General features: G+C 41.2%; 1 protein-coding gene across 3 annotated transcripts in view; it reads left to right on the top strand.

Annotated features, from left to right (window-relative positions):
* Positions 1 to 25,675, top strand: part of DST (dystonin) — a 415,725-nt gene that overhangs the window by 123,077 nt on the left and 266,973 nt on the right. For all 3 annotated transcript variants that reach the window (XM_056108983.1, XM_056108981.1, XM_056108982.1), the window contains exons 3-5: positions 6,645 to 6,734; positions 9,072 to 9,149; positions 12,602 to 12,694. In XM_056108983.1, coding sequence (XP_055964958.1) covers positions 6,645 to 6,734; positions 9,072 to 9,149; positions 12,602 to 12,694 — 261 coding nt within the window. The remainder of the gene's footprint in view (positions 1 to 6,644; positions 6,735 to 9,071; positions 9,150 to 12,601; positions 12,695 to 25,675) is intronic.

A 25,675-nucleotide genomic window follows, 5' to 3' on the forward strand; every position in this document is an offset into this window, starting at 1 on the left:
TAGTCAGTCATCCGTGATGGAAAGCTACCAGGCCAAATACTGTCACTCAGATGGAGGACCAAACAGAAAGATTTGAAGTGTCTGCCTAACTATTCCTAACTATAGTCCCAGATCCTCTCCCCTGCCTCAGTTTATCTATGAGCATTTCTTCCCTGTATTACTAAGTTAAAATTTTAAATGTTAATGTTCACTTTTGTCTTGGTCTCACATAGTGAATAAAATGAGCCAATACTTATCAAGCATTCAGAAGAGGATCAGGTGCCTTATAATAACACTCTATGCATCACATATACAGTGGTAGTGTTTTTCATAGCACAATACTGAAAATGATGCTATTCTTACTTAAATATCATTTATTTTATTAGAATTTTTTATTTTATAAGGTAGTTCACAATATTTGATTACATTTAATATTCAAACACCAATCCCACCACCATTACACCTTCCCATCACCAAATTTGGGATGTTTCCATGCCAAGCCCCAATCCCTGTCCCAAAGCACAATCAAAACAATATATTTTATAGTGTTTATTATGAAAAACTGCTATGAAAATGCTATGAAAAGGTATTCACAGAGGAAACAGTGTGAAGATTGTTCTATTTCGGCCGGAGCCATTAAGACGTTCTTTGGGATATCATGAACATGTTGTTAAAGGTTGATTGTAAACATCATTTTTTGTAGACAAAACATTCTAGACCCTAGAATTCATTCATCTGAGATCGGAAACATAGGAAGAATTGCCAAATAAACAATTTCTCAGGAATTTTTCAAACATCACAGAAGAGAAATTTTGAACCTTTCTATTTCCTCAAATTATTAAACAATGAAGTTACAAGGCTTAAGAGTGGCTTTCTATTTTATATGTGTTTTTTACTGACACATTGATCCTAAAATCCTCAACGGTTCTATTTTCTGAACACAGAATTTTCTTCTTCAGTTTGAAATAGAGGCATGCTATTTTTTCAGATTTTATTTTACAAATGAGAAATTGAGGCCTGGAGAATGTAAGTGGTCAGTCTTGCTTCATTGAGACCTATGACAGAAGCAAGATAGAAATGCAGATCTCTTGTGACATGCTTTCTCTTTTTCTAGCTTATTTTGCATGAAATATTATTATTATTATTCGATATGCCAAACACAGTAACAAGTCTCACAATGGAGACGTTACTGGTGCCCGCTTGAGCAAATCAATGAACAACGGGAGGACAGTGACAGTGACAGTGATTATTAATGTAATTTTTTCCATATGCTTTCTCTTTTTCTAACTTGTTTTTGCTAGGGAATGATAATCATCTTCCCTTTCTCTAGTCATTCCCAGTTTAATTTTTTTTTTTTTTTACTGGAGTGTAAATCTGATGGTGGAAAATGACTCCTGGTTTGGGAATATTTTTCTCATGTGCAAGGTTTAAGTTCTGTTTGGCAAAGCAAACTGTGGAACTGCCTTCCTATGAAATAAGCGTTCAGAATCACACCCCATCTTTAACCGCCCTGCAGTGAGACAGACATAGGAAGGGGGAGATGTAGTGAAACCGTGGCTCGGGCAGGGATGTGGGTGGCAGGACCAGAGAGCATGGGATTGATCCCGAGCACTGTGTGTTAGTTCCTTGGCATAGGAGACCACATCTGGCCCTGTGCTTCCACTGTTCCTTGTGTACGCCATGGCTGTTAGAGCTGCATACTACGGTCATTTATTTTGAAGAGATTAAGCAACAGGGTAAGGTTAGGAACTGCAAAATACTGTCTTGGAGGCCAGGAAACTAGCTCAAAGAGCGAGAGCCAGAAGTCGCCTCTGAGCACGGCCAGGATGGCCTCAAAACCGATTCTGTGTTTTGTTTACATGTAATCTCTTATATTCCTCTTTAGATTTTTAAAAATATAATTATTCAGCTCTCTGGCCACGCTGGAGATACCCAGAGAATTGCATACAAAGAGATCCATTGATGTGCATGAATTTGAAGCTAAAGGAAGGCTTGAGCTTTCTAAATTGAAGCTCATGGATTAGAATGGTCCTAAATGGGGCTTGAGAGGGAGGGAAGCTTACCCTGCACACAGCCAACCCGGGCTGGATCCCCGGCACTGAGTGTGGTTTCCTGAGCCATCCCAGGAATGATCCCTGAGCACAGAGCTAGTAGTAGGCCCTGAGCACTGAGCAGTGCAGGGTACACGCCCCCCTCATGTGAAAGGTTTAAGTTCAGATTGGCAAAGTACTAAGCAGTATTTTACAGGGCTTCGAAACATGATTGAAAAGTTAAGCATGAATATTCATTTCATTACACTTCTTTTCTCTATGCATACACACACCACACACACACACACACACACACACACACACACACACAGATATGTAGTAGAATGTGAAGGAATTCTGAAAAGCTTCGTGAAAATTCGTTTGTCTCTGAAAGTTCTCGAGATTATCACTGCTCTTCTGTTATTCTAAGTGGAAGGAATAGTGTTTGCATTTCATCTGAGTTGCTTATTCAGTTTAAAAATAAAGATCATCTAAAACGTGATGGTAAGCTGTCGTTTAAGGGAAGTAAAGGTTATTTGCTGAAGGGAGGAGATGGTTGGACCACAGTGCTTAGGCAGTGCTTAGGATCCGTTCTTGATTCTGTGCACGGCCAGGATGGTCTCCAAACTGATTTTGTATTTTGTTTACGTGATACAAAGAGGAGGTCCCTTCTTGAATGCTCCGTGGGCCAAATATCATCACCTGTCAGGGATCGAACCAGGATTGGTTGCATCTTAATCCTTGTACTGTTTTTCTGGCTTGAAGTGATCTGCTTTTGAATTTTATTTTACTGTTGTAAACTTACCTTGTGACACAAAGGATTCGTCTGTCACATCTTGGGATTTAAGCAATCGGAAGGAAATACCGGTGAAAATGGGAACACTTGTGGAAAACCAAGCTGACGCCCGTTATTTTTTTTTTCTGGCCGTTTATTCACTTTGTAGATCCTATTGACATCAACAGGTACTTGTCACTGTTGAACGTACTGGTAGTGTACTCGTAGTTGCTTGTAGTTAATAGTGCTTAGATGGGTATTTTTTAATATTCTTTTTTAAAAATTTTTATTAGTGAAACGCCATGAGGTACAGTTGTAGACTTACACATTTTTGTGCTTGGGTTTCAATTATACAATGATCAAATACCCATCCCTCCACCAGTACCCATTTTCCACCACCACGGGTCCCAGTACCCTCCCATCCCCCATCCCCCTATCCCACCCTGCCTTTGTGGCAGGGCATTCCCTTTTGTTCTCTCTCTCCTTTTGGGTGCTGTGGTTTGCAAAAGAGGCATCGAGTGGAAACCATGTTCGGTCTATAGTCTACTTTCAGCATGCATCTCCCATCCTGGGAGGATCCTCCCACCACCCTTTATTTGGTGCTCCCTTCTCTATCTCCCTTCTCTTTTCCCCTAGCATGTGCGGCTGGCCTCCAAGCCATGGAGTAAACCTCCTGGTACTTATCTCGGCTATTCTTGGGGGTTAGTCTCCTATTCTGTTACTTTATATTCCCCAGATGAATGCAATCTATGTCTGTGCCTCTCTTTCTGACTCATTTCGCTTAGCATGATACTTTCCATGTAGTACCACTTGTATGTAAGTTTCATGACTTCATCTTTTCTAACAGCTGCATAGTACTCCATTGTGTAGATGTACCAAAGTTTCTTTAACCGGTCATTGGATGGGTATTTGAATGTTGAAAGGTCTGTGGCTTATAGCTAGAGAGGCCCCAAACATGAGTCACAAAGGAGTTGGTGAGTATGATATGAATCATCCTTTATTTTTTTAAACCCTTGCCTTTCCTTTTTGTTGTATTGCTGCTGCTAAGGTGGCAGTGACGGGTGCTTATGCACACTTTTTTTTTTTTTTTGTGGGGCTCACGGGGGATGGCACGTTTAATTTGAGATGCTTGCACTGGTGCTCGCTGGAGGTCCTGCACATTCTGTTGTGGAGCCCACAGAGGTGCTTCTGGGTGGCTGTGGTGCTCTGGCACTTCCATGTGCCCGGCTGTGGTGTGTTAGGGACGGCCACTCTGTAGCGGTGTCAGGGACCTCTGACAACAGAGCTGCTGAGACCGCTCCACACCTGTGCATAGAACCAGCACCTGGGAATGAACTTGAACGCGTTCTTGGCCTCAGGTAGACACTTGTGCCCACTTGGGGCCCCTTGTTTCGAAACTCTTAAGGAAATTTTTGCTTTGTTAGGCAATTTATTTTTCATGCTTGTAATAAGATATGCGGAAAAGACTATGTAATCAACTAAGATGATAAATTTTTAAATATTTTTTCCTCTTTTTGTTTTTTTTCTTTCTTTTTTGGGTCACACCTGGCGATGCACGGGGATTACTCCTGGTAGGCTCTGCACTCAGGAATTACTCCCGGCAGTGCTCAGGGGACCATATGGGATGCTGGGAATCGAACCCGGGTCGGCTGCGTGCAAGGCAAATGCCATACTCATTGTACTGTCACTCCAGTCCTTTATTTATTTATTTATTTATTTTAGAATGACTTGCTTTAAAGAAAGGGATTTTTTTGGGGGGGTCACATCTGGTGATGCACAGGAGTTACTCCTGGCTCTGCACTCAGGAATTACCTCCAGCGGTGCTTGGGTGACCATATGGGATGCTGGGCATCGAACCGGGGTGGCAGCATGCAAGGCAAACGCCATGCCCATTGTACTATCACTCCAGTTCTTCCTTCCTTCCTTCCTTCCTTCCTTCCTTCCTTCCTTCCTTCCTTCCTTCCTTCCTTCCTTCCTTCCTTCCTTCTAGAATGACTTGCTTTAAAGCAACAGCTTACTTTCAGTATTTCTTTTTCTTCTGGTTTCCAGTTGTCTTTTTTTTTTTATTATGTCGTTAGGTAATTTTTATATCTTAGATCTTTTGGTTACTCTGTGGGGCACGATCACTCCATGTTTTCAAAGTGGATTAAAGAAGTTTAATCCATGCATGTAAAAACTAGATTACCTAGATAGACTGCGAAGCTTGAGCCATGTGTGGTGATGGCGGGCTTCTGGCCTGCTTCTTTCTTGACCACTTTTTAGCGACTTTCCTGATAGCTAATGCAAAATAACGCAGCCCAGAATGACTCAAAGGTGAGAAAATGGAAATGTGCTGGTCAGCTGTGGGATAGCTGTATTCGTGGCCTGCTCTGACATTTTTCTGTCTAGCACAAACATTCTAGTAGACCAAATATTTACAGGAGTTGAACAAAGGCCAGTTGAACAAAGCGTCTGGGAAACCATTGGTAGTTTGGGCCCTAAGATGAAAACTTTAAATCAGACCCATGGAATGGAAGAGGCAATTATTTCAGCAGCCTTTTTGCCGCTTGTTCATAGAGGATATGTTTCATACCTCCAGCATGGGTGCCTGGGATCATGGATGCTATTGAGCACTATATAGTCCATTTTCTCTCACACATTTATACTTGTGATAACCGTTAACTCGTTTGTTAGGCACAGCAAGAAGAGATCAACAAAAATAATTTAAAAAGAGCAATTGCAACAACAGAATGTAATGCAGAGTAAGTGAATGGGGGTGGTCTCTTGTGGTCTCTCTCCCGAATACCTTTCTATATGGAATATTTCCAGGCCACCGTTCATTATGTTTTCACTTTATGGATAATTGAGGGGTGAGGGGCGTATTACGTAGCTTGAGTGTTAACTCTCTGTGGATGTTAATGGGAAGGAAGCTGTAGGAATTTCTTGTGAAAAGTACAAGGTTTATGTTTTGCCGTGGCAATTTTGGGTCTAGATTATAGTTTTAGCATCAATTCTGAAACAGTGGTAGACTGACAGAAAGTTTCAGAAATAGTGCATAGTGTCATGTACACCTTCGTCAGACTTACATCTGTGGACTTTTAAAGTGTTTTCTCTGGCATCTTGACCATGTGTCCCTGAAAGTAGGGGAACAAACTGGGAGATGAAGTCTTACTCTTCTGCTGAGACTCTGGGCAAGGTATCAGGAGTGATGAATAAGATCAGGACTGTGTGTTTAAAGTACTGTAACTCTAGGTAGTTGTCCAGTTTGCATTCATCTAAGTATTTTAACGAAGCAATAGTTCCACTTGTCTTCTTTTTTTTTTCTTTTCTTTTTGGGTCACACCCAGCGATGCTCAGGGGTTAATGCTGGCTCTGAATTTAGGAATTACTCCTGGCGGTGCTTGGGAGACCATATGGGATGTTGGGAATCGAACCAGGTTGGCTGTGTGCAAGGCAAACACCCTATCCGCTGTGCTACCACTCCAGCCCTCCACTTGTCTTCTTGAGTTGTTAATCTGAAAGATTCTTTTTTGAAGATTTTAAATTTACTTTTTTTTCCTTTTGGGTCACACCCAGCGATGCTCAGGGTTTACTCCTGGCTCTGCACTCAGAAATTACTCCTGGCGATGCTTGGGGGACCATATGGGATGCCGGGGATTGAACCCGGGTCGTCCGCATGCAAGGCAAACGCCCCATCCACTGTACTATCACTCCGGCCCCTAAATTTACTTTTTAATTAGTGAGAAAATAAAAATTAAAACCTTGCATGAATGAGAACATCACATGAGGTATGTTTCTACTTGTCCTCTTTCTAGTTTCCGATCTAAAGATGACCCTTCGTTCTAGTTCTAAGAGTTTTAAATTGCTTTTTTTCTACCTAGGTTCGAAAACATGTGAATGATCTTTATGAAGACTTAAGAGATGGACACAACTTGATCTCTCTTCTAGAAGTTCTTTCAGGGGACACCTTGGTAAGTTTTGAACTTCTTGACTTATTTGGAAAAATATGCAATATGTTTTCAAAATGCACAAAATAGGTGTGGTTGAGCACAGACAATTCTGATTTTTTTTCCCCCTAAAGTGTTTATTTGATTCACATATTATTGCCTGAGAACGAGTTCTGGTTAGATTCGTAAACATTTTGAGACTTCGAATGTTGCGGATTTGGGAAAATGAAACACCTTGATTACCTTGCTTATATAACCAGTCCTATAATGAAAAACACTCTTTGTGTTCTTGCTTCTTTTTTTTTTTTTACCTTCGGCTTTTGCTTAGCAGAAATTGGATGCATACTATAACAGCATATTAAAATTCTCTTGCCCGGTAGCAAGGAAATGAACATTGCTTTCTAAAATCTGGTCTAACCCATCCACAGGTGTCATTGCCTTTTTTTGTGAACATTCCTTCCCCTTCTCGGTTACTTGTTCTCCTTCATTATGTTCTGTTCATGCTCTTCTTTTCGTTTTTGGTCTGTCTTGTGTCTTTGCTGTTCTATCTTCTGTCTGTTATATTCATTAGCCAAGGGAGCGAGATATTTTGAAGACCTTACGATTGGTGAGTGCCACAGAAGCATGCGCAATTGAACAGCATGAGGATGTGGAGGATGAGGATAAGGGGGTAGGTGTCGGCCCCCATAACTCGACTAACCGAGCCGTTACGGTGCTGTGAGAGCTAATGTGATAGCGAAGTAACCCACGGGTTCAGGCTCCTTTTTAGAAAACGACAGAAAGGACCCAGACCCAGAGTGAGGTAGATGGTGTGTGTTCCCCTCAAAAAAAAATGGATAAAGGCAATATTTTCTCTTTAAATTTATTTGTGCATTGTAGTGCACTTCAGAGTCAGCAAAGATCTGAACTTCAATTATGTGATGGTGACTTAGCTAAAAGTAAAAATAAAGAAAATACCCACCACATTTGATATAAATAGGACAAAACCCTTAGCTTAATTTTTATACCAATTTAGTCCACTGTTGGAATTTTATATCTTAAACAGGGCAATTGCTTATATTTTTATTTAAAAGGAATTTTAATTATTTATTATTTATATTTTTATTTATATTTTTATTTAAAAGGAAGGTTTGGAAATGATATTTAGTATTGAGATTTATGCCTTTGAATTTTACCTGTTGTCAAAATATTTGACGGGCATTCTCCCTTACCTCCATGTCTTGTTTTACTGAGAGTGGAGGCAGATTCTCAAATCTGGAGTGCCGACAGAGCTCCAAGAGCTGTTTCATCTCCGTGATATTTAGTTGACAGTAGCCTGCCGCGGGAGACATAGGTCCTGCTTTTTTGTCCTACATCCATTCGAGTCCTCATTACAGTTTGTCTTTTTTTTGTTTTGGATGCAGTGGGTGAACTTATGTATCATATCTACCTGTCATCTAGAGCTTATTTTACCCCTTTATTATGCTGCCTTGAGCTTCAGCAAAACCTTTTCATATTTGAGAAGCTAAGCCGTCCATTTGTCTTTTTCTTTTTGCCCTCTGAAAGATTTTATGTGGTAAATTTCGGCTCCATTTTTTTTTTTTTTTTGGATTTTGTTAAGCATTCTCCTGGCTCTGTTTCCTTATGTTTTTCCCTCTGCTAACTTGTAAGTTCCTCTCTCAAGGGAAACAGCATCAAGGAAAAGAATCGTGGGTCTGTTAGTTTTCCTGAAGTCGTGAATAACCAGATCCGTAGCCTTAGCGACGTAATACTATCACAGAGTCCACCTGATTTGGGGAAAAAGCAAAAATAAAATAAAGAGGAAATATATTCTCTGACTTTTAATTGTTTCTCTCTTCCTCTCTCCCGGCTGATTAAAACTCCACTCTCTTTGTCCCTCTTGGTGGTGTTAATGCTAACTGCATGCTAGTTTCATTATTTTCATTAACATGTCACACAGAAGTAAAACTCCCGTTGGTGATTTTTATAATTCACTAAGAAGGAAAAATTGAGAGATCACATTTAATTCTCTCTGTGCATCCATAGGTAAAGGAACTATAGACTAGAATTTGGGATAGTGACTATAAAAAGATAATTTTATGTTATTTTTACTTTGTGTAAATAAAGTATTTACAATAAGTTGTATGTTTAAACAAAACATTTGCAAAATTCCTTAGTAGTTTCGGCTCAATCCTAGATAATACAAAGAAATTTATAATTAAGAATTCAGCGGGCTTACCCAAAAACAGTGAATGCAATGTTGACTTTTTAGTATTAACTTAAAGTATAAATATTTAGCATACTTAGCGTAAATATATTTAGCAAAATCAGTGGTATCAGAGACTATAATGTGTTTTATACTGTGCATTTTTCTATTCTTAGCCCAGAGAGAAAGGGCGGATGCGTTTTCACAGACTACAGAATGTTCAAATTGCACTTGACTATTTGAAAAGACACCAGGTAAGATGTTCTCAAGTGTAGCAGTTATGTAAACACGTGTAACTAAGTAAATATATATAGAGCTATGTCTGGAAATAAAAACATTGAATTTGTAAATTACAATAATTGAGTTTATGCTTCTGTGAGAGACAGAAATATATCTGGAAATAAAAGCACGAATTTGTAAATTATAATAATTAAACTTATTCTTTGGTGACAGACATATTTTATTTCTTCTTTCTTTATTGTATTTTTAGCTTTTTGGGTCGCACCCGGCGATGCTCAGGGATTACTCCTGGCTCTGCACTCAGGAATTACTCCTGGCGGTGCTTAGGGAAACCATATGGGATGCTGGGAATTGAACCCGGGTTGGCCACGTGCAAGACAAATGTCCTACCCGCTGTGCTATCACTCCAGCCCCGACAGACATATTTTAAAATATTTAAAAATATTTACTCCAAAGAGCAGGAAGTAGTTGTAAGCCCAAAGAATTACAAGTGATTAGATTTCCATTTGACTAAAAGCTAGTGGTTACTTTCTGTTCTGGTTAGAATATTTTTGCCTGGGAAGTTCATGGCATTTTCTTCATTTATTTATTTGGTTTCTTGGGGTCTACTCCTGGCTCTGTGCTCTGGATCTCTCCTGACGAGACTTGGGAAATTGCATGTGGTAGTGGGATTGAGCCCAGATTGACCTTGTGCAGGGCAAGCGCTGTATCTGCTGTATTCTGGACCCTTTGGCATTGTAATAGCCATGGTGGTTTTTTTTTTCCATGCTCACGTGACCAGATAGGGTCCTGGAGATAAAATCGGGGTGGGCCATCCCCATGCAAGGCAAATGCCCTTATTCCTGTACTATTGCCCTGGCCCAAGAGCAGAAGAATGTTAGGAATGTGCATGGTGTGTGAACAGGGCCACGATGATCCAATGATCGTACAACATAGAGGGCGCTTGTCTTGGACATGATATAGTCAAGTTTGATTCCCCATGACCACATATGGTCCACTGAACCCGCCAGGGGTGATCCCTGAGTTGCAGAGTCAGGAGTCATCCCTGAGTGCTAGCAGGTTTGCTACCCAAACCCAGAATACAAAAGACTGTGTATGAACACTTGTTACTAGTGGGGAAGCCTGACGTTGTTTTTCATACTTAGTCTGTAAAATAATAATGCCTCTGAAAAACAGTGTAGACTGCAGAGATAGCTCAGATTCAGAGCTCAGATGCTGGAATGCAGAACCCTGAAATTGCTCCCTGGCATGCATGCCCCCCTCTGACTTCTATCACCTGGCAGCACTGAGTGGCATCTTGGTCACCAGTTTCCAGAAATGACTGTGACCTGGTGAGAACGACTCTATTTAATCTTTAGTAGTGACAAGGCAATATTTGTTTCTACAGGGAGATAGTAGTGAGTAATTTTTAAATGGTTAAAAAGAAAACTTCTAACAGTCCCCAGCTTTCATGAGATTTTATAAGAAATCAGGGAAATGATGCATCACCGTACATCCTGGATTTTTTTTTCCTTTTTCTTTTTGGGTCATACCCGGTGATGCACAGGGGTTACTCCTGGCTCAGCAACTCAGTAATTATTCCTGGCGGTGCTCGGGAGACCATATGGGATGCTGGGAATCGAACCCGGGTCGGCCGCATGCAAGGCAAACGCCCTACCTGCTCTGCTATCGCTCTAGCCCCTGTCCTAGATTTTAAAACAAAGTGTTAATGCATTTTTCAGTGAGTCATCAAAAAGTTAAAAAAAAACAGGAGAATTGGAGATTCTAAATATAAATAGAAAACAACGAGAAATCAGAGGTGTCAAATTTTTCTTTTTAATGGGAAAGGAAAATGGAAGGGAGGGAAAGAGACAGAAAGAAACACCATCTGTCGTTGTTTGTTCGTTTGACTTGTTCTGAATGTTTGTAGTTTATTAAGCTGGAGTAAATAGTACTAAATTATTTTAAGTACTTGCTATATTATAATTCTAATGGAAGCTTTCAGAAGGATTATTGAATAGTTGATTATGTCTTCCCGTCTGAAGATTCCTGGTACTGCTTTTTATCACTTAATTTTTGAGGGTGTTTTTTTTTTTTTTTTTTTTTTTTTTGCTATTTGGTCCACACCCAGCGATGCTCAGGCATTACTCTTACTCCTGACGGTGCTTGGGGGACCATATGGGAAGCTGGGAATCGAACCTGGGTCTGCTATGTGCAAGGCAAACGCCCTACCCACTGTACTGGTTCCAGCGCCAGTAATTTTTGAGTTTTTAATTGATACTTTATTCTGTTGTTCAGGATGTATCGGATCACTACATTGATTTGCCTCAATGCATAGTTTTTCAGTTGATAAGCTTTATGTCTGATTTTTGTGTAGCATTGTAGCACTGTTTTCCCATTGTTCATGGATTTTCTCGCCCAGTAATAATAATAATTATTACGGCACCAGTAACGTCTCCATTGTGAGACTTGTTGTTACTGTTTTTGGCATATCAAGTATGCAAGGGGAGCTTGCCAGGCTTTGCCGTGCAGGCGAGATATTCTCGGTAGCTTGCTGGGCTCTCCGAGAGGGGCGGAGGTATCGAACCCAGGTCTGCCATGTGCAAGGTTTATGTTCTAAACTATCTGAAAGACTTTCTAAATATTCGCTGACTCACTCATTTATCTTAGTAGTCCTTTCTGATATACAAATAAAAAGTAATGCTGTTTTTTTAAAAAGCTTTTGTTTTCCATAAACACGAGAAAGTTAAAATTCCTCTGTGGTTCAAAAGTTAGTTTTTTTAAAAAAATAAATAATTTTGGGGTGGTGAAGTTCCTGCTTGCTCCAGTCAGCTTAGTCAGTGGCTGAATAAACAACAATACATTGAAAGAAAAATTTTGGGGGGCATACACTTCTGTGCCCACATTTATGCCTAGGTCTGCACTGTGGGGTCAGTCCTAGTAGGGCTTAGGGGACCATATGTGGCGCCCAGGATTGAACTTGGATAGGGTGTTTGCAAAGCAAAGGCCCTATCTACTTTTATTCTGGACCCACTTTCTTAGTTATTAATTAGTTTATTTAAAAGTAAGTAAGTAAGTAAGTAAAGGCCCTCCCGTTGATCATCGATTTGCTCGAGCGGGCCCAGTAACGTCTCCATTGGAGACTTTGTTGTTACTGTGTCTGGCATATCGAATACGTCACGGGGAGCTTGCCAGGCTCTGCCGTGCGGGCGAGAGAATTATTATAATTAAAAAACTATTGTATTTAGACCCTCTTACATAGATTATATTTTTTAACAAACGAGATTATAAAAATAATACCCATTTCTCCTTTGCAATTACTTTATAATTTGCCAACTAAAATGAATTTAGAAAATAAGAAAATATTTTGAATATAACTGGTATTTAAGTGACTGATTCTTATCTTTTACAATTTCAAATTGCTTTTATATAGATGAGGCTAACTCATGTGCTGGTTTTAAAAAATTTTTTTTTTAAAAAATAACAGGTGAAATTGGTGAACATCAGAAATGATGACATAACAGATGGAAATCCAAAATTGACCTTGGGATTAATATGGACAATAATTTTGCACTTCCAGGTAAGATCACATTTTCTTAATTGCCTTTTCATTTACCTTCCTCATTGCAAGTTTTCAAGTGGATCATATGAAGGGTGAATTAGGTATTCGTGTACTATGGAAAAAAATACGTATAAGACATACTATTACTGTTTGAGTTGTTTCAAGTAACATATTGTATCTGTATCTTTGCCCTGGTTTCTGTTGTTACAAATCTAGGTGTGTGATTTTTAGTTTCTGTTTTCTTTCGATTTTCTATAATGTATATGTTTTTAATAGTGCTTGTAATCATATTCATAATCTTAGAATGGTAATGCAGAGATTTCTTTGTATTGAACTTAGATGTTTCTTTTGTTTACGGGACACCGTTACCGGATTTAGACACAAAATTTCTTTGGTCTTAGTTCTTGCTTAGAACGGTTTTCATTGATTATTTCTGATTTACACAAACTGTCTTCTACGAATCGACACTAGATGGCAGTAGAACTATCACAAAGCACGATCTTGACGATCTTGTCTTAGAAGTATTGGTATTTTCTGTAGCCATGTGTTTTTCCAGCTAGATTTGAGGGGACTGAATGCCCGTGTATTACCTAGGTATCGCTTAACAAATCTGTGTCAACTGGGGACTGATTTGGATGTTTGTAAAATGATTCATTTAGGAAAAGTCATTTTTTTTTTTTTTTTGGTTTCAGGTGGGTGCTAGCTTTTCAAGGGTTTGCTTGCCGAGACAGTGTTGTGTGTCCCACAGAGCCTCACCCTGTGGGCGAGCCCGGCACAAGCCTGAGTGACTGGCAGAAGATTGGGCCTCAGGGGAGGACGGGACAGTTTGCTTGTTCAAAAAGAGCAGAAGTTTTGTTTTTGTTTCTTTTCGCTACACCTGGCTGTGCTCAGGGCTTCCTTCGGGTCCTGCACTCCTGGCGAGGTTTGGGGGACTGTGTCAGGTGCCAGGAATCGAATTTGGTTCAGCAAAGCAAACAGCCTACTTGTTGTACTCCTTCTTCAGCCCTAGAAGCTCAAGTTTGGAACTAAATCTTGGGCAGACTTACTTGTTATTTTAATTATTGACTCGTCTAACAAAGGCTTAGGCTCATTTCAGTCTACTTTACATAGAATTGTAGATTCCAGTTTCCTAAAACATTATTTTTTAGGCTCAGAGTGGTTCAGAGACTTAAGCAATGCCATCACAGTCATGGATGAGTTAGTGATGAAACTTAGCTCTGGCCCTTTCCAAATCCCGGGTGTTTCCCACAAATCACAATCACAAATCATCCTGTTATTCGTCGATTGCCTCGAGCAGGCCCCAGTAACGTCTCCTTCATCCTAGCCCTGAGATTATATTCAAGGCTCTTTAGGAGAATGAGATCCATCATTGTTACTGGTATTTGGCATATTGGGTACGCCACGGGGAGTTTGCCAGACTCTGCCGTGTGGGCAGGCTACATTCGGTAACCTGCCAGTCTGTCCAAAGTAGGAATGAGATAATAAGATGTCGCGTGGCACTGTTTCCCACTGCCCCACAATGATCTTAACCCTGACACGAAGAACCCAGACATGGCAACCTCATTGGCTCTGTCAGTAATGATGCAGGTGGTTCCTGGTTCCATCAGAATTCCCTATATTCAGGCAGTTCCACCTATTCTGAAAGTTACCCATCTGATCCACGTGGGGCAAATCAAAGAACCCCTGAAACACTGCTAAAGAACTCCAAGTGAACTAAGCTTTTTGGCCAGTTCTACTTAGTCCTCAACCAATTCAGCAAAGGTCTGGTTCCATGCTCAAATCCTGTGCTGAATTAGTTAATGTATAGGATCATCTTCAGTTGCATAAGGATGAGATCCTCCAATAATAAGAACCCATTTACCCTTGGGGTTATTCTCCTGTTACTGTTACTGACTTCCCTGTCACCAGTAGCCCAGATTAAGTGGACATTTCACCTTTATTACCTAAGGCTGCAACCTGCCTTATTCATACCTGGGTCTTCTGGTACCTGGGGCTACTTAGTTAACTTCCTTAAATTTCCTACTGCTACAACTTTTGCAGGCTGGAGCGATAGCACAGTGGTAGGGCATTTGCCTTGCGCACAGCCAGCCCGACTGAGCCGGGTTTGATTCCTCCGCCCCTCTTGGAGAGCCCAGCAAGCTACCAAGAGTGTCTCACCCGCACAGCAAAGCCTGGCAAGCTACCGTGACGTATTCAATATGCCAAACACAGTAACAAGTCTCAAAAAATGGAGACGTTACTGGACCCGCTCAAGCAAAATCGATGAACAACGGGAGGACAGTGTTTGTTATTTGACAACTTGTGCTCAACTGCTTACTTACCTAGGAAAGACTATCTAGACTCTAATTATAACTCTCCATATCTGTCATGTTTATTCTATTCCCAAATAAATTCCAGGACTATTATTTCCCCTATAAACCTTAATTTTCCCTACAACCGATGAGGCTGTCTGGGTTCTTCATGTCAGAGTTAAGATCACTATGGGGCAGTGGGAAACCCCCGGGATTTGGAGAGGCCAAAGCTAAGAGTCATCCATCACTAACTCATCTATGACTGTGAGGGCATTGCATAAGTCTTTGAAGCACTCTCAGCCTAAAAACAATGTTTTAGAAAACGGAATCCAATCCTCTGTAAAATAGATTAAAATGAGCCTAGGCCTTTGTGAGAGAGAGGTGGTGACCTTGGAATAGATTGATAAAGGTTACAACACAGATGGAGTGAAAACTTGAAGAGTTTTCATTTTGAGGAAGGGCGGAAGATGCGTGGCGACCAGGCCTTGAGGATGAAGGAGAATGATTAAACATGACAAAGCTTTTTTTTTATTGGTGTTTGGGGCAGACCCAAAGTGTTCTGTGCCCGTTGAGGCTTCTGGGAGTGCTCTGGGGACCATGTGGTGCTGGGGATGGGGCCCGGATCTCTTGCATAATTGCGTCTATTGAACTATTTTTTTGTCTCTGACACAGTTCATTTTTTTGACAGAAATACTATTGAGTATAAATATTTATATGTTTTAGGAATGCAGTGTTACCACATGACACCTATTACCAAAGTGCCATTCTATGTCTTCCTTAGAGTCCTTTAGACCCTATGAGCCCCTTGGTCTAAGGTATTATTCTTTTCCATTATTGACTGTGATTAAGTATTTTTAGAGATGGAGCGATAGCACAGCGGTAGGGCATTTGCCTTGCGCACAGCCAGCCTGGCTGAGCCGCGTTCGATTCTTCCGCCCCTCTCGGAGAGCCCGGCAAGCTACCGAGAGTATCTCCTCCGCATGGCAAAGCCAGGCAAGCTACCGGTGATGTATTCAGTATGCCAAACACAGTAACGGCAAGTCTCAAAAAAATGGAGACGTTACTGGGCCCATTCTAGAAAACTGATGAACAACGGGAGGACAGTGTTTGTTTTTGTTATGACTAAATATTTTTTATTTTAATTTTAATTTTTTTTTCTTTTGGGGTCACACCCAGCGATGGACAGGGGTTCCTCCTGGCTCTGCACTCAGGAATCACTCCTGGTGGTGCTCAAGGGACCATATGGGATGCTGGGAATCAAACCTGGGTCGTCCGCGTGTAAGGCAAACGCCCTCCCTGCCGTGCTATCACTCCAGCCCCGGCTAAATATTTTTAACATGGATGATAGTAGCAAAATTGGAACAATAACAACAAAGAAGTCCCCAAACAACAGGCACTGTGAGCAATGGGGATGATGGTAAAGGGGAAGCAGAAAGACTTTCTGGGTGTGTTCAGGCCTCCTGAGCCGTCTTGTACACCCGTCAAGTGATCATTTAGGTGAAAGCAGAACTCAAAAGTCAAGGGTACAAAAAAACAAACGCGTGAGTTAATTGAATACAAGCGTTTTTGCCTCTCTCAGAAGGCGAGTGGTTTTGGAGTATACAGGAGCATAAATGGAGAGGAATTAAGAGCTATGGCTAGAAATTTGGCCAAGGCCTGTCATGCAGGAGGAAGATCTGAGGAGATAGAGAAGGAACATACGGAGAGGTGGAAGAACCACCAAGAAAATGTGGCATTGATGAAACCAAGGTTGGAGAATTTGAAGTAGAAAGGAATTGAAATGCCCCTGGCACGCATAAAATTCACACTGAATACAGGTAGTTGGGCTGGAGTGATAGCACAACTGGTAGGGCATTTGCCTTGCATGTGGCCGACCCGGGTTCGATTCCTCCTTCTCTTTCGGAGAGCCCGGCAAGCTACCGAGAGTATCCTGCCCGCATGGCAGAGCTGGCAAGCTCCCCATGGTGTATTCAATATGTGAAAAACAGTAACAACAAATCCCACAATGGAGATGTTACTGGGCCCGCTTGAGCAAATTGATGAACATTGGGCCCGGTCCAGCCTTGTTCGATTCCTTCACCCCTCTCGGAGAGCAAGATACCAAGAGTATCTCGCCCGCATGGCAAAGCCTGGCAAGCTACCCATGACATAATCGATATGCCAAACACAGTAACAAGTCTCAAGATGGAGACGTTACTGGGCCGGCTCGAGCAAATTGATGAACAACGGGAGGACCATGACCGTGACCGTGGGAGGACAGTGCAATCAGTGCTACCGTGCCACAGGTAGACAGGTTTGTTTAGAGGAAGGACATTGGGGACCCTGGAGAAGACCCTGCCAAGCTACTGGGAGCAAAAATTGGCACTCACCAGAGGAGACTGTAAATACCTGGCTGAGAATGACCTCGATTTTTAGGAAGTTCAAAGCAAAAGGCGTTTCAGAAGATATCTATAAAAGATTCTCTGGGTTCAGGTGTCTTTAGGAGGGGGGAGCATCAGTCCCAGAAGGACCAAGACAAGTTTTGCTCCGACTACTATCCTGTGATCTATATTAGGGAATCCAGTATATTTTTTAAAAATTTTATTTTTAATGAATCACCGTGGGGTACAGTTACAGACTTAAGAACTTTCATGCTTACATTTCAGTCATACAATGATCGAGTACCCATCCCTCCACCAATGCCCATTCTCCACCACCAATGATCTAGGTATTCCCCCCCCCCCCCCCACACACACACACCTCTGTGGCAGGGCATTCCCTTTTCTAGTGGCTCTCTTTCTCCTTATGGGTGTTGTGGTTTGCAACAGAGGTATTGGATGGCCATCATTTGGTCATTCAGTGTATTTTAGAATTCGAATTCTTAGATATTATTTACTGCTAACTCATCATCATTATCTAAAAGTCCTATCAGAAGCTTTCAGGGAATGAATCAGTATTTTGGTAAGACGGAAATGTACCTTTTTATTTAAATAAAATTTTCTCAGTGCTAGGACACCTTAAAATTAGAGTTTTACACATGGAAAGTATCATGCTAAGTGAAATGAGTCAGAAAGAGAGGGATAGACATAGAAAGATTGCATTCATCTGGGGGATATAAAGTAACAAAATATGAGATTAATACCCAAGAATAGCTGAGATCAGCACCAGGAGGATTACTCCATAGCTTAGAGGCCAGCCAGGCACTCTAGGGGAAAGGGCAGCTCAGATAGAGAAGGGAGCACCAAATAAAGGGTGTTAGGAGGATCCTCCCAGGAGGGGAGATGCATGTCGAAAGTAGACTATGGACTGAACATGTTTGCCACTCAATGCCTCTTTTGCAGACCACAACACCCAAAAGGAGAGAGAGAACACAGGGGATTTCCCTGCCACAGAGACAGGGGGGATGGGGGGATGGGGGTGGGAGGGATATTATCCATGGTGGTGGAAAATGGGCACTGGTGGAGGGATGGGTATCTGATCATTGTATAATCGAAACCCAAGCACAAAAATTTGTAAATCTACAACTGTACCTCATGGTGTTTCACTAATAAAAAAAAAAATAAAAAAATGTAAACGCAAAAAAAAAATTAGAGTTTTACTGGTGGTGCCAAGATATCAGACTATTTATAGGAGTGGTAAATTACCCTCATGCAGTGTGACTGGGTTTCTTTCTTTCTTTCTTTTTCTTTCTTTCTTTCTTTCTTTCTTTCTTTCTTTCTTTCTTTCTTTCTTCTCTTTAAGTATACTTTGCAGAAGTAAGGGAAGTGATGTCAAGAAGACCAGTTGAGTTTTCAAGTTTTGTTTTTGTGATATTTCCCCCTTGCTTCCTTTTGCTGCTGTTGTGCTGATTTGGGGGGAGGGGATCTCACATACTTGGTTGTGGTACTTGCTAGGGACATCATGTGTGTGCAGGTAATTTGGTCCTGGCTGGGAGTCTTACTCTTTTAATTGTGGTGCTTGGACACTTTCTAGTTGTAGGGTTATAGGGCTCGTTGGGGATCTCTGTGGTGCTTCCACATCCATGCACTAGGACTTGGACCATCCGTGTGCTTGCTAGTAATTGTCTGTTCTCTGGGGGTTCCAGAGGTCCCTGACAGTAGATGTGCTGGAAGTGGTCTTGGTGCATGTAGGTAGTGCCAGGATCAAACTTGCAGCCTTTTAAGGCGGGAGTTTCTTGCTGCCAAACTCTCCCCAGGCCCTCTGTTCATTTATTTTTAAAGTATTTGTAGGGGTATGGCATATTGAATCCCTTTCTAGTGAGCCACCCTGAAAGTTAACGTTATCATCGCAGTAAATGTGCCATTTGTTCTCGTTTGCTAAAATTATGAGGTGTGTTGTTCTGTTGGGAAAATGCTCACAGAAGTGGACTAATTTCGAGCTGAGTCCATTGCAGTAGGAAGGAAAGGAGGGCTATCGATGAGGGTTTGCTTTGCTGGAATCAGGAAGGTGTTAAGAGGATAAGGGATAGTTTCATTAATATTTGAGATAGAGATGGTGAGTTTTTAAGATATTGCCTGCTTCCAGAGGCTGGGCTGTTTCCAGGAGAGAGATTGGCCCAAAAGGGGACAGATGGTGATCTGCCCAGTTCGGCAAGGCTTGAAGGGGGAGTAGGTGGGGTTCAAGTCATTGACTATCCTCTGTTAGAAATTTGTATCCATGGGCGTTTGTTTGCCTTGCATGCGGTCGACATGGCTGACCCAAGTTCGATTCCTCCCCTCCTCTCGGAGAGCCCAACAAGCTACCGAGAGCATCTCGCCCGCACGGCAGAGCCTGTCAAGCTACCTGTGATGTATTCGATATGCCAAACACAGTAACAACAAGTCTCACGATGGAGACGTTACTGGGCCCGCTCGAAAAAATCGATGAATAATGGGAGGACAGTGACAGTGACAGTGATCCATTAAACCCTAAATTCTCTCGCGTGATACTCCATCACTAGTGAAAGCACCAGGAAAAGTGGGTAGAACACTTCACTCAGTGGTAGAACACGTGCCTCGCACGGTGTGAAGCCCTAAGCTTGTTTCCTTGGTACCACATGGTCCCCAGATCCAAAGGAAAAAGAGCAAACAAAATGCAGTCAACAAACCTGACACTTTGTTTTGGTCTTCTGCATGCCTCCCTGCATCTTCAGTTTGTGCCACTGGAGAATGTTGACTTTCTTCTTTAAATAATTCAGGAAAATCTCAGTGTGCGTCTTCTTACTGACAAGCGTCGGCAACAGCATCTGTAACGCAAGTGTGTCATTGAAAGATGAAAATTTCTACCTTTTGACCAACTTAACAACTACCTAGAGGAAGGCAGTTATCGACGCTATTGGTCAAATGATTTCTGCGAAGTCTTGTCATGCCATGTATTTCCCTTTGACCATGTCGCTGTGACTCAATGTTAGAAGTATGTGTATCTCCGATAATCAGTCTCCATACGGATTTATTAGTTTTATAACACAGCCCTAGTAAAACTTCATAATATTTAACTAGGGTGTAATAATAAAAGTTAACGTAAAGGGGCCGGAGAGATAGTATAGCAGGTAAGACTCATCCCTTGCATGCAGCTGACTTAGATCGCTTTCCTGGCGAAGCTTATGGTCTTCCCAAATACTGCCAGGAATGATTCCTGAGCACAGAGCAAGGAGTTAACCCTGAGTACAACCAGGTGTGACACCTCCCACCCCCAAACAAAAATGAACATATAGGTTAACTGCACGTATAAAAATTGCACAGTTCTTTTGGCTGAGTGCTCTAAAGTCATAAAGATTTTCTATTTGCTTATATGAAATTCCTAATGATCAGATAATAGAAATGTCTTCAAGAGTTGTGCTGTTTGAAAACACAAGCTATATTTAAATCACTGAAAAATATGTAGATACATTTTATTAGGGCGTTATTGACTTTTAGCCAATGATAATGAACCACCCTTTTTAAAAAATGCTGTTTTAATTGAGTTTTAACAAAATTTAATCTGATTTTTCCAAACACCGAAGGAGATCAGTGTTTTCTAAAGAAAAGTTGTTATGGTAGAGACTCTCCAATCTAAGTTTCAGAGAGGCATTTTAACACCACATTTGAAAGATCCTTTGCAGAATATGTCTTGCTAGCACTGCTTTCTGTTTGCTATCACACTTGTTTTGCGAACAGTAGTTTCAAAGGTTAATGCAAACTTGGGAAGTACAACTGCCTTTCAGAAAACTGAAAGTTAAATGAGGGTCGGAATGGTCTCGGACAATAAAGCTAAGCAATTGCCTTGAAAAGTCGTCAGTGTGTCGTAATTTGACAGTGAGCTGTACTGTTTGCCTCAGACGATTGGTGGCCAGAAATAAGCCGCGGTGTCTAATGAGACACAGGGACCCAGCTGGGCAAGATGCCATGGCATTTCTTGTGTGAGCCTTTCTCATAAGCAAAATGGCCTCATGCTGAAGAGGATGGTCAGGGAGTCCGAGGACTCAGAAGCCAGAGTGGAGTTTTTGGATGCAATTCAGGAAGATCTAACTCGCTGCTGGATTTTGAAATGAGTGCTTCTGTGGAACCGTGACCCCTGCAAATCAAATGGGGAATCTCTGTGGATGTGTGCGAGCAGAGAAGGAAGAACGGTGTGTAGATCCTGCCCAAGCTCCTTTGCGCCCTGAAAAGTGCCCTCCTGGAAGAAGATACTTCCAAAGAAAACCGATCAAGAGAATCACTGCCGACACAGAATCAGGAGAGCTACACAGTGAAAAGGAAGGGGAGAAGAAGAATGGTATTCAGCCCTCAGAAGAACAGCCAGCTCTTTTATCTGGGAGACTGGTACCGGAGGATTCTGTTACCCCGAACCTCAGTCTGGAAGATGATATTCAGCAGCAGAAGACAGAATTTGGAGATGACAGTGTTACACAGACATCCCTGCCCAGGGCTGCAAGCCCTGGGCTCCAGTCTGGGGACTTTTCTCCTGCTGGAGAGAGTGAAACAGCAGTAAAACGGAGTGAACTGGATGGAAGGATTTCAGAAAAAGGCACTCCATATTGTGCTCAAGGGAAGAAGTCCTTAGACGATGTCAACACGAGGCAAATCACATTCCAGAGGAAAACCGATGGTTTTTCTTTCCGAAAGGCAGTCAGCTTAACTTCTGTTCACCACGACCAGGAGAGATCATTTGAAAAGAGTAGGTTTTCTCCCAAGTGCTGCTCAAAGAGTTGGAGCAATGGTCAGGAAAAACAGGGCTCTGATAGTTCTGGCTCTCGGGCAGCGCCCCATTTTCATTTCAAAAAAAGGAGGTGTCTTTCTGTCTGTATTAATGTGTCTTCTGCCTGCAAGGTCACAGATGGAAGAGAGGTAAGTTGAAATGTGGAGTTGGAGGGAGAGTCTCTAAGTACTCCAGGGACGCATCTCTGCCTGAGTTCCATGCTGATCTTTCTAAATACTATTTTCCTAGGAGTTTGTGTAGGATTGGACTTTTTGGTGTATTTCATTTATAGCCTTTGGTTTGATTATTATTTACTGTTTTAATCTACTGGCATTCTTGCATGACACTTTAATTCCCTAACACACATTTTTGCTATTACTGGGAGACTCAGAAGGACATTATTTAATCTTTCGAAGTTCTTGAGTTTTCTTAGGAAACAGTCTTTATGTGGGTAAAAGTTATACCAGAAGACCATTGTCACAATAGTTTCCAGGCAAATGTAGGGAAGATGCAAAGTAATTACCAGTTAAAACTCATCTGCTCATCAAAATATTGAAAAGCATCTTTCTGGTTCTTTTTCATACTTCATTATAAGAATTCACTAATATTTCAATTCCGTTTGTGTGGGTTGTGATCGGGGAGCAGGTGAAATCACCCAGATTTATTCTGTTTCCTGGTTACTTGAATTATTTCCCAGCCCTGGTCTGTAATCAGAAATCATGTGAGCATCGTGAGAATTTGATTATGACACAGGCTGCCAGGAAGTTGAGATCTTTATTCTTTATTGGCTTTAGATCTTTTTTTTTTTTTTTACCCCTGAGTATTTTACTTGTTGTTCAAATGTAAATGACTGTTTAATTATTTATCTAAGAAATCCATTGACAAACAGCCTGTAATTTACATGTTATTGATTAAGAGTTGATGGCCTTTTCCTTAGGCTATTCCTCCTTTGTCTTTTAGCAAAAAAGTGTGGCCGTCAAAGGTGTAGGTGATATTATGATGACCTGGCAGAGGTCATCATACCCTTGGGCAGAAATCATTTGCACGGTGATGGGTAATCAAAAATTTTATTGGAACTGGTGTTTACACTCATTATTGACCTAAAGCAGCTGAGTTCTGCACATGTTCCTGTTTGTATGCACACCACACCTTGCCAGTATTATGTCAGCTGTTCTGTTTACATTTGACGGGGGTTCCGTTTTTAAAAGAAAATATCTACTCTTTGTTATTACCTATGTAGGTCTGGCAGAAAGTCAGTCTGAAAGGGAAAATGCAGGTTTCGTTGCTATCTGAAAGCAGCGCACGTTTCTATGTGGCATCATTTGGTATGTCTTGGGATGCTCAAGTCTAAATTATAAATTCTGCATAAATTATTGCTAATAGTGTTGTTAAATGCCCTCCTCCAGCCCCCCCCCCCCCCTTAATCTAGCAAATCGCTCCAGTATGGAATATGCTGCTCTCAGTAGGGGGAATGTGTACTTGGCTTACGTTTTTTTAAAAAATGCAAACACTCTGTCATGTTGGACACACATTTGACTACTGATTGTTGCATAGTTTGGTTTCAGATAAACCTGCATTTTTCATTAGTGGAAAATCTTTCATCTGTTTCCTAAGTGGTTCCCCCTTCTGTATTATTCTTATGGCAAGAATTTTATGTCTTTTCAATTTAAATTTGTGAAAATAAGAATAAGTCTGCTGATAAGATGAGTTAAGTTATTTATGATATGGAGATAGTTAAGGAGAGCATATCTTCTAGGTAAAATTTGACTGACTTAAGTACTTTTGTATTTGGTGAGTCTGATATCTTGCTTCTCTCTAATCCGGATAAAGACTGTTCATTGTAACAACAACAACAAAAAAACAACAGCTAGGCTCTCCTCTTAGGATTTTCATTCCATTTCCTGTGAGATGTTTACCTTTGTTTACTTAATTATCTTTTGGTTAGATAATGAATCGAAAGAACTATTTATTTTGCATCTCTTTCTTCACTGTAGCCTTGGGTGCAGATTCAGCCCCTCATGAGTATTTTACTCAGAAATGGCTGGTAACCAGCATTATTTTAATTGGTTCTTTCAAGGGCTTTTCCCTTGTCTTCTTATTTATTTATTTCTTAAATTTTTATTTATTTATTTATTTAATTAAATTTTTATTCGTGAAACACCCTGAAGTACAGTTGTAGACTTACAGATTTTTGTGCTTGGGTTTCAATTGTACAATGATCCAACACCCATCCCTCCACCAGTGCCCATTCTCCACCACCACGGATCCCAGTATCACTCCCATCCCCCACCCCACCCTTTATTTGGTCTTCTTTTTTAGATCTGTTTTTACTTTTAGGCAGTTATTTGGGGCTTGGAGCCTTCTGGGTTACCTTCCAAACAGTAGGGTACAATACAATGGTGAACAGTGCCTTGGGATGATCTTCAATTTAGACTGAGTTCAGCCTCTGGTTTGATTTCCACGGCCTTGTGAAATTCTTAGTCGAGATGATCAGTTTCCCTTCTCTTTAGATCCTTCCGCTCCTAGGATGAACTAGAGCGACCTTCAAGGCTCTGTCATACCTTCCTCGACTACCTCCTTTAAATCGCATAAACATGTAACTTATTTGTTAGGCTAATACGTTAATGAGGAAAGTGTCTTAAATTGCTTTAGAATCGGAAAAGATGCTTTCAGACGTATTGTCACCTTTGATCATCCTAACAACTGGATCGAATAGGCAAAATTGTTCCTTTCTTGTACAGTGAAGAACTTGGATGTTACGTAATATCCGAAGGCAACCCAGTTAATGGGATTAACAAGCTAAACCCTGTAATGGTATCTGACAGATCAATTGTCAAAATTCTGCAGCAGTTGTGAGTTCAGAGCAGGGGTGGATGTTTGTCGTGATTCTTAATGCTTATCCATGAAAGATAATCACATAAACAGAAGTGACAAAGGCAGGTCATGTTTGGGGCACACCTAGTTCAGTATGTCACCTTATTTTTGTAAACCTGTGTATGCTTTCAAGTCCATTGCCCTTGAGTTTTTATTCTGCAAAGGATCATACTCCCACCTTGATCTCATCAAAGTGATGCTTTTTTTCCCCAGTCATTCATTCTCTAGCAGGTCACACCTGTCTTCTGAGGAGCTTAAACAAAACAAAAACAAACAAGAAATAAAGCCCACAGGTGCTTGACTGTCTCTCTTTGATTCAAGTAAATTAGAGCAGGGGGAGGAGAGGGAACAGGGAGGAGTCACAGATGCTTCTTTAAGTGTGACTTCAAGTCGTTCTTGCACTATTAGCTTGTGAAATATTTTATTGAACATATCTCATCCTAAAGCTAATTTGTTCCAGAATGTCTTCTAGTGGACTGGAGAGAACATTGCATATGTTTTTTTTTTTTATTGATTTTTATTAGTGAAACACCATGATGTACAGTTGTAGACTTGCATATTTTTGTGCTTGGATTTCAGTTATACAATGATCGAGTACCCATTCCACCAACAGCGCCCATCCTCCACCACCACGGGTCCCAGCATCCCTCCCACCCCCATCCCCCCCGTTCCATCCTGCCTCTGTGTCAGGGCATTCCCC

This window comes from Sorex fumeus, unplaced genomic scaffold (assembly GCF_029834395.1).
Source record: "Sorex fumeus unplaced genomic scaffold, SorFum_2.1 ptg000241l, whole genome shotgun sequence".
Taxonomy (NCBI): Eukaryota; Metazoa; Chordata; class Mammalia; order Eulipotyphla; family Soricidae; genus Sorex; species Sorex fumeus.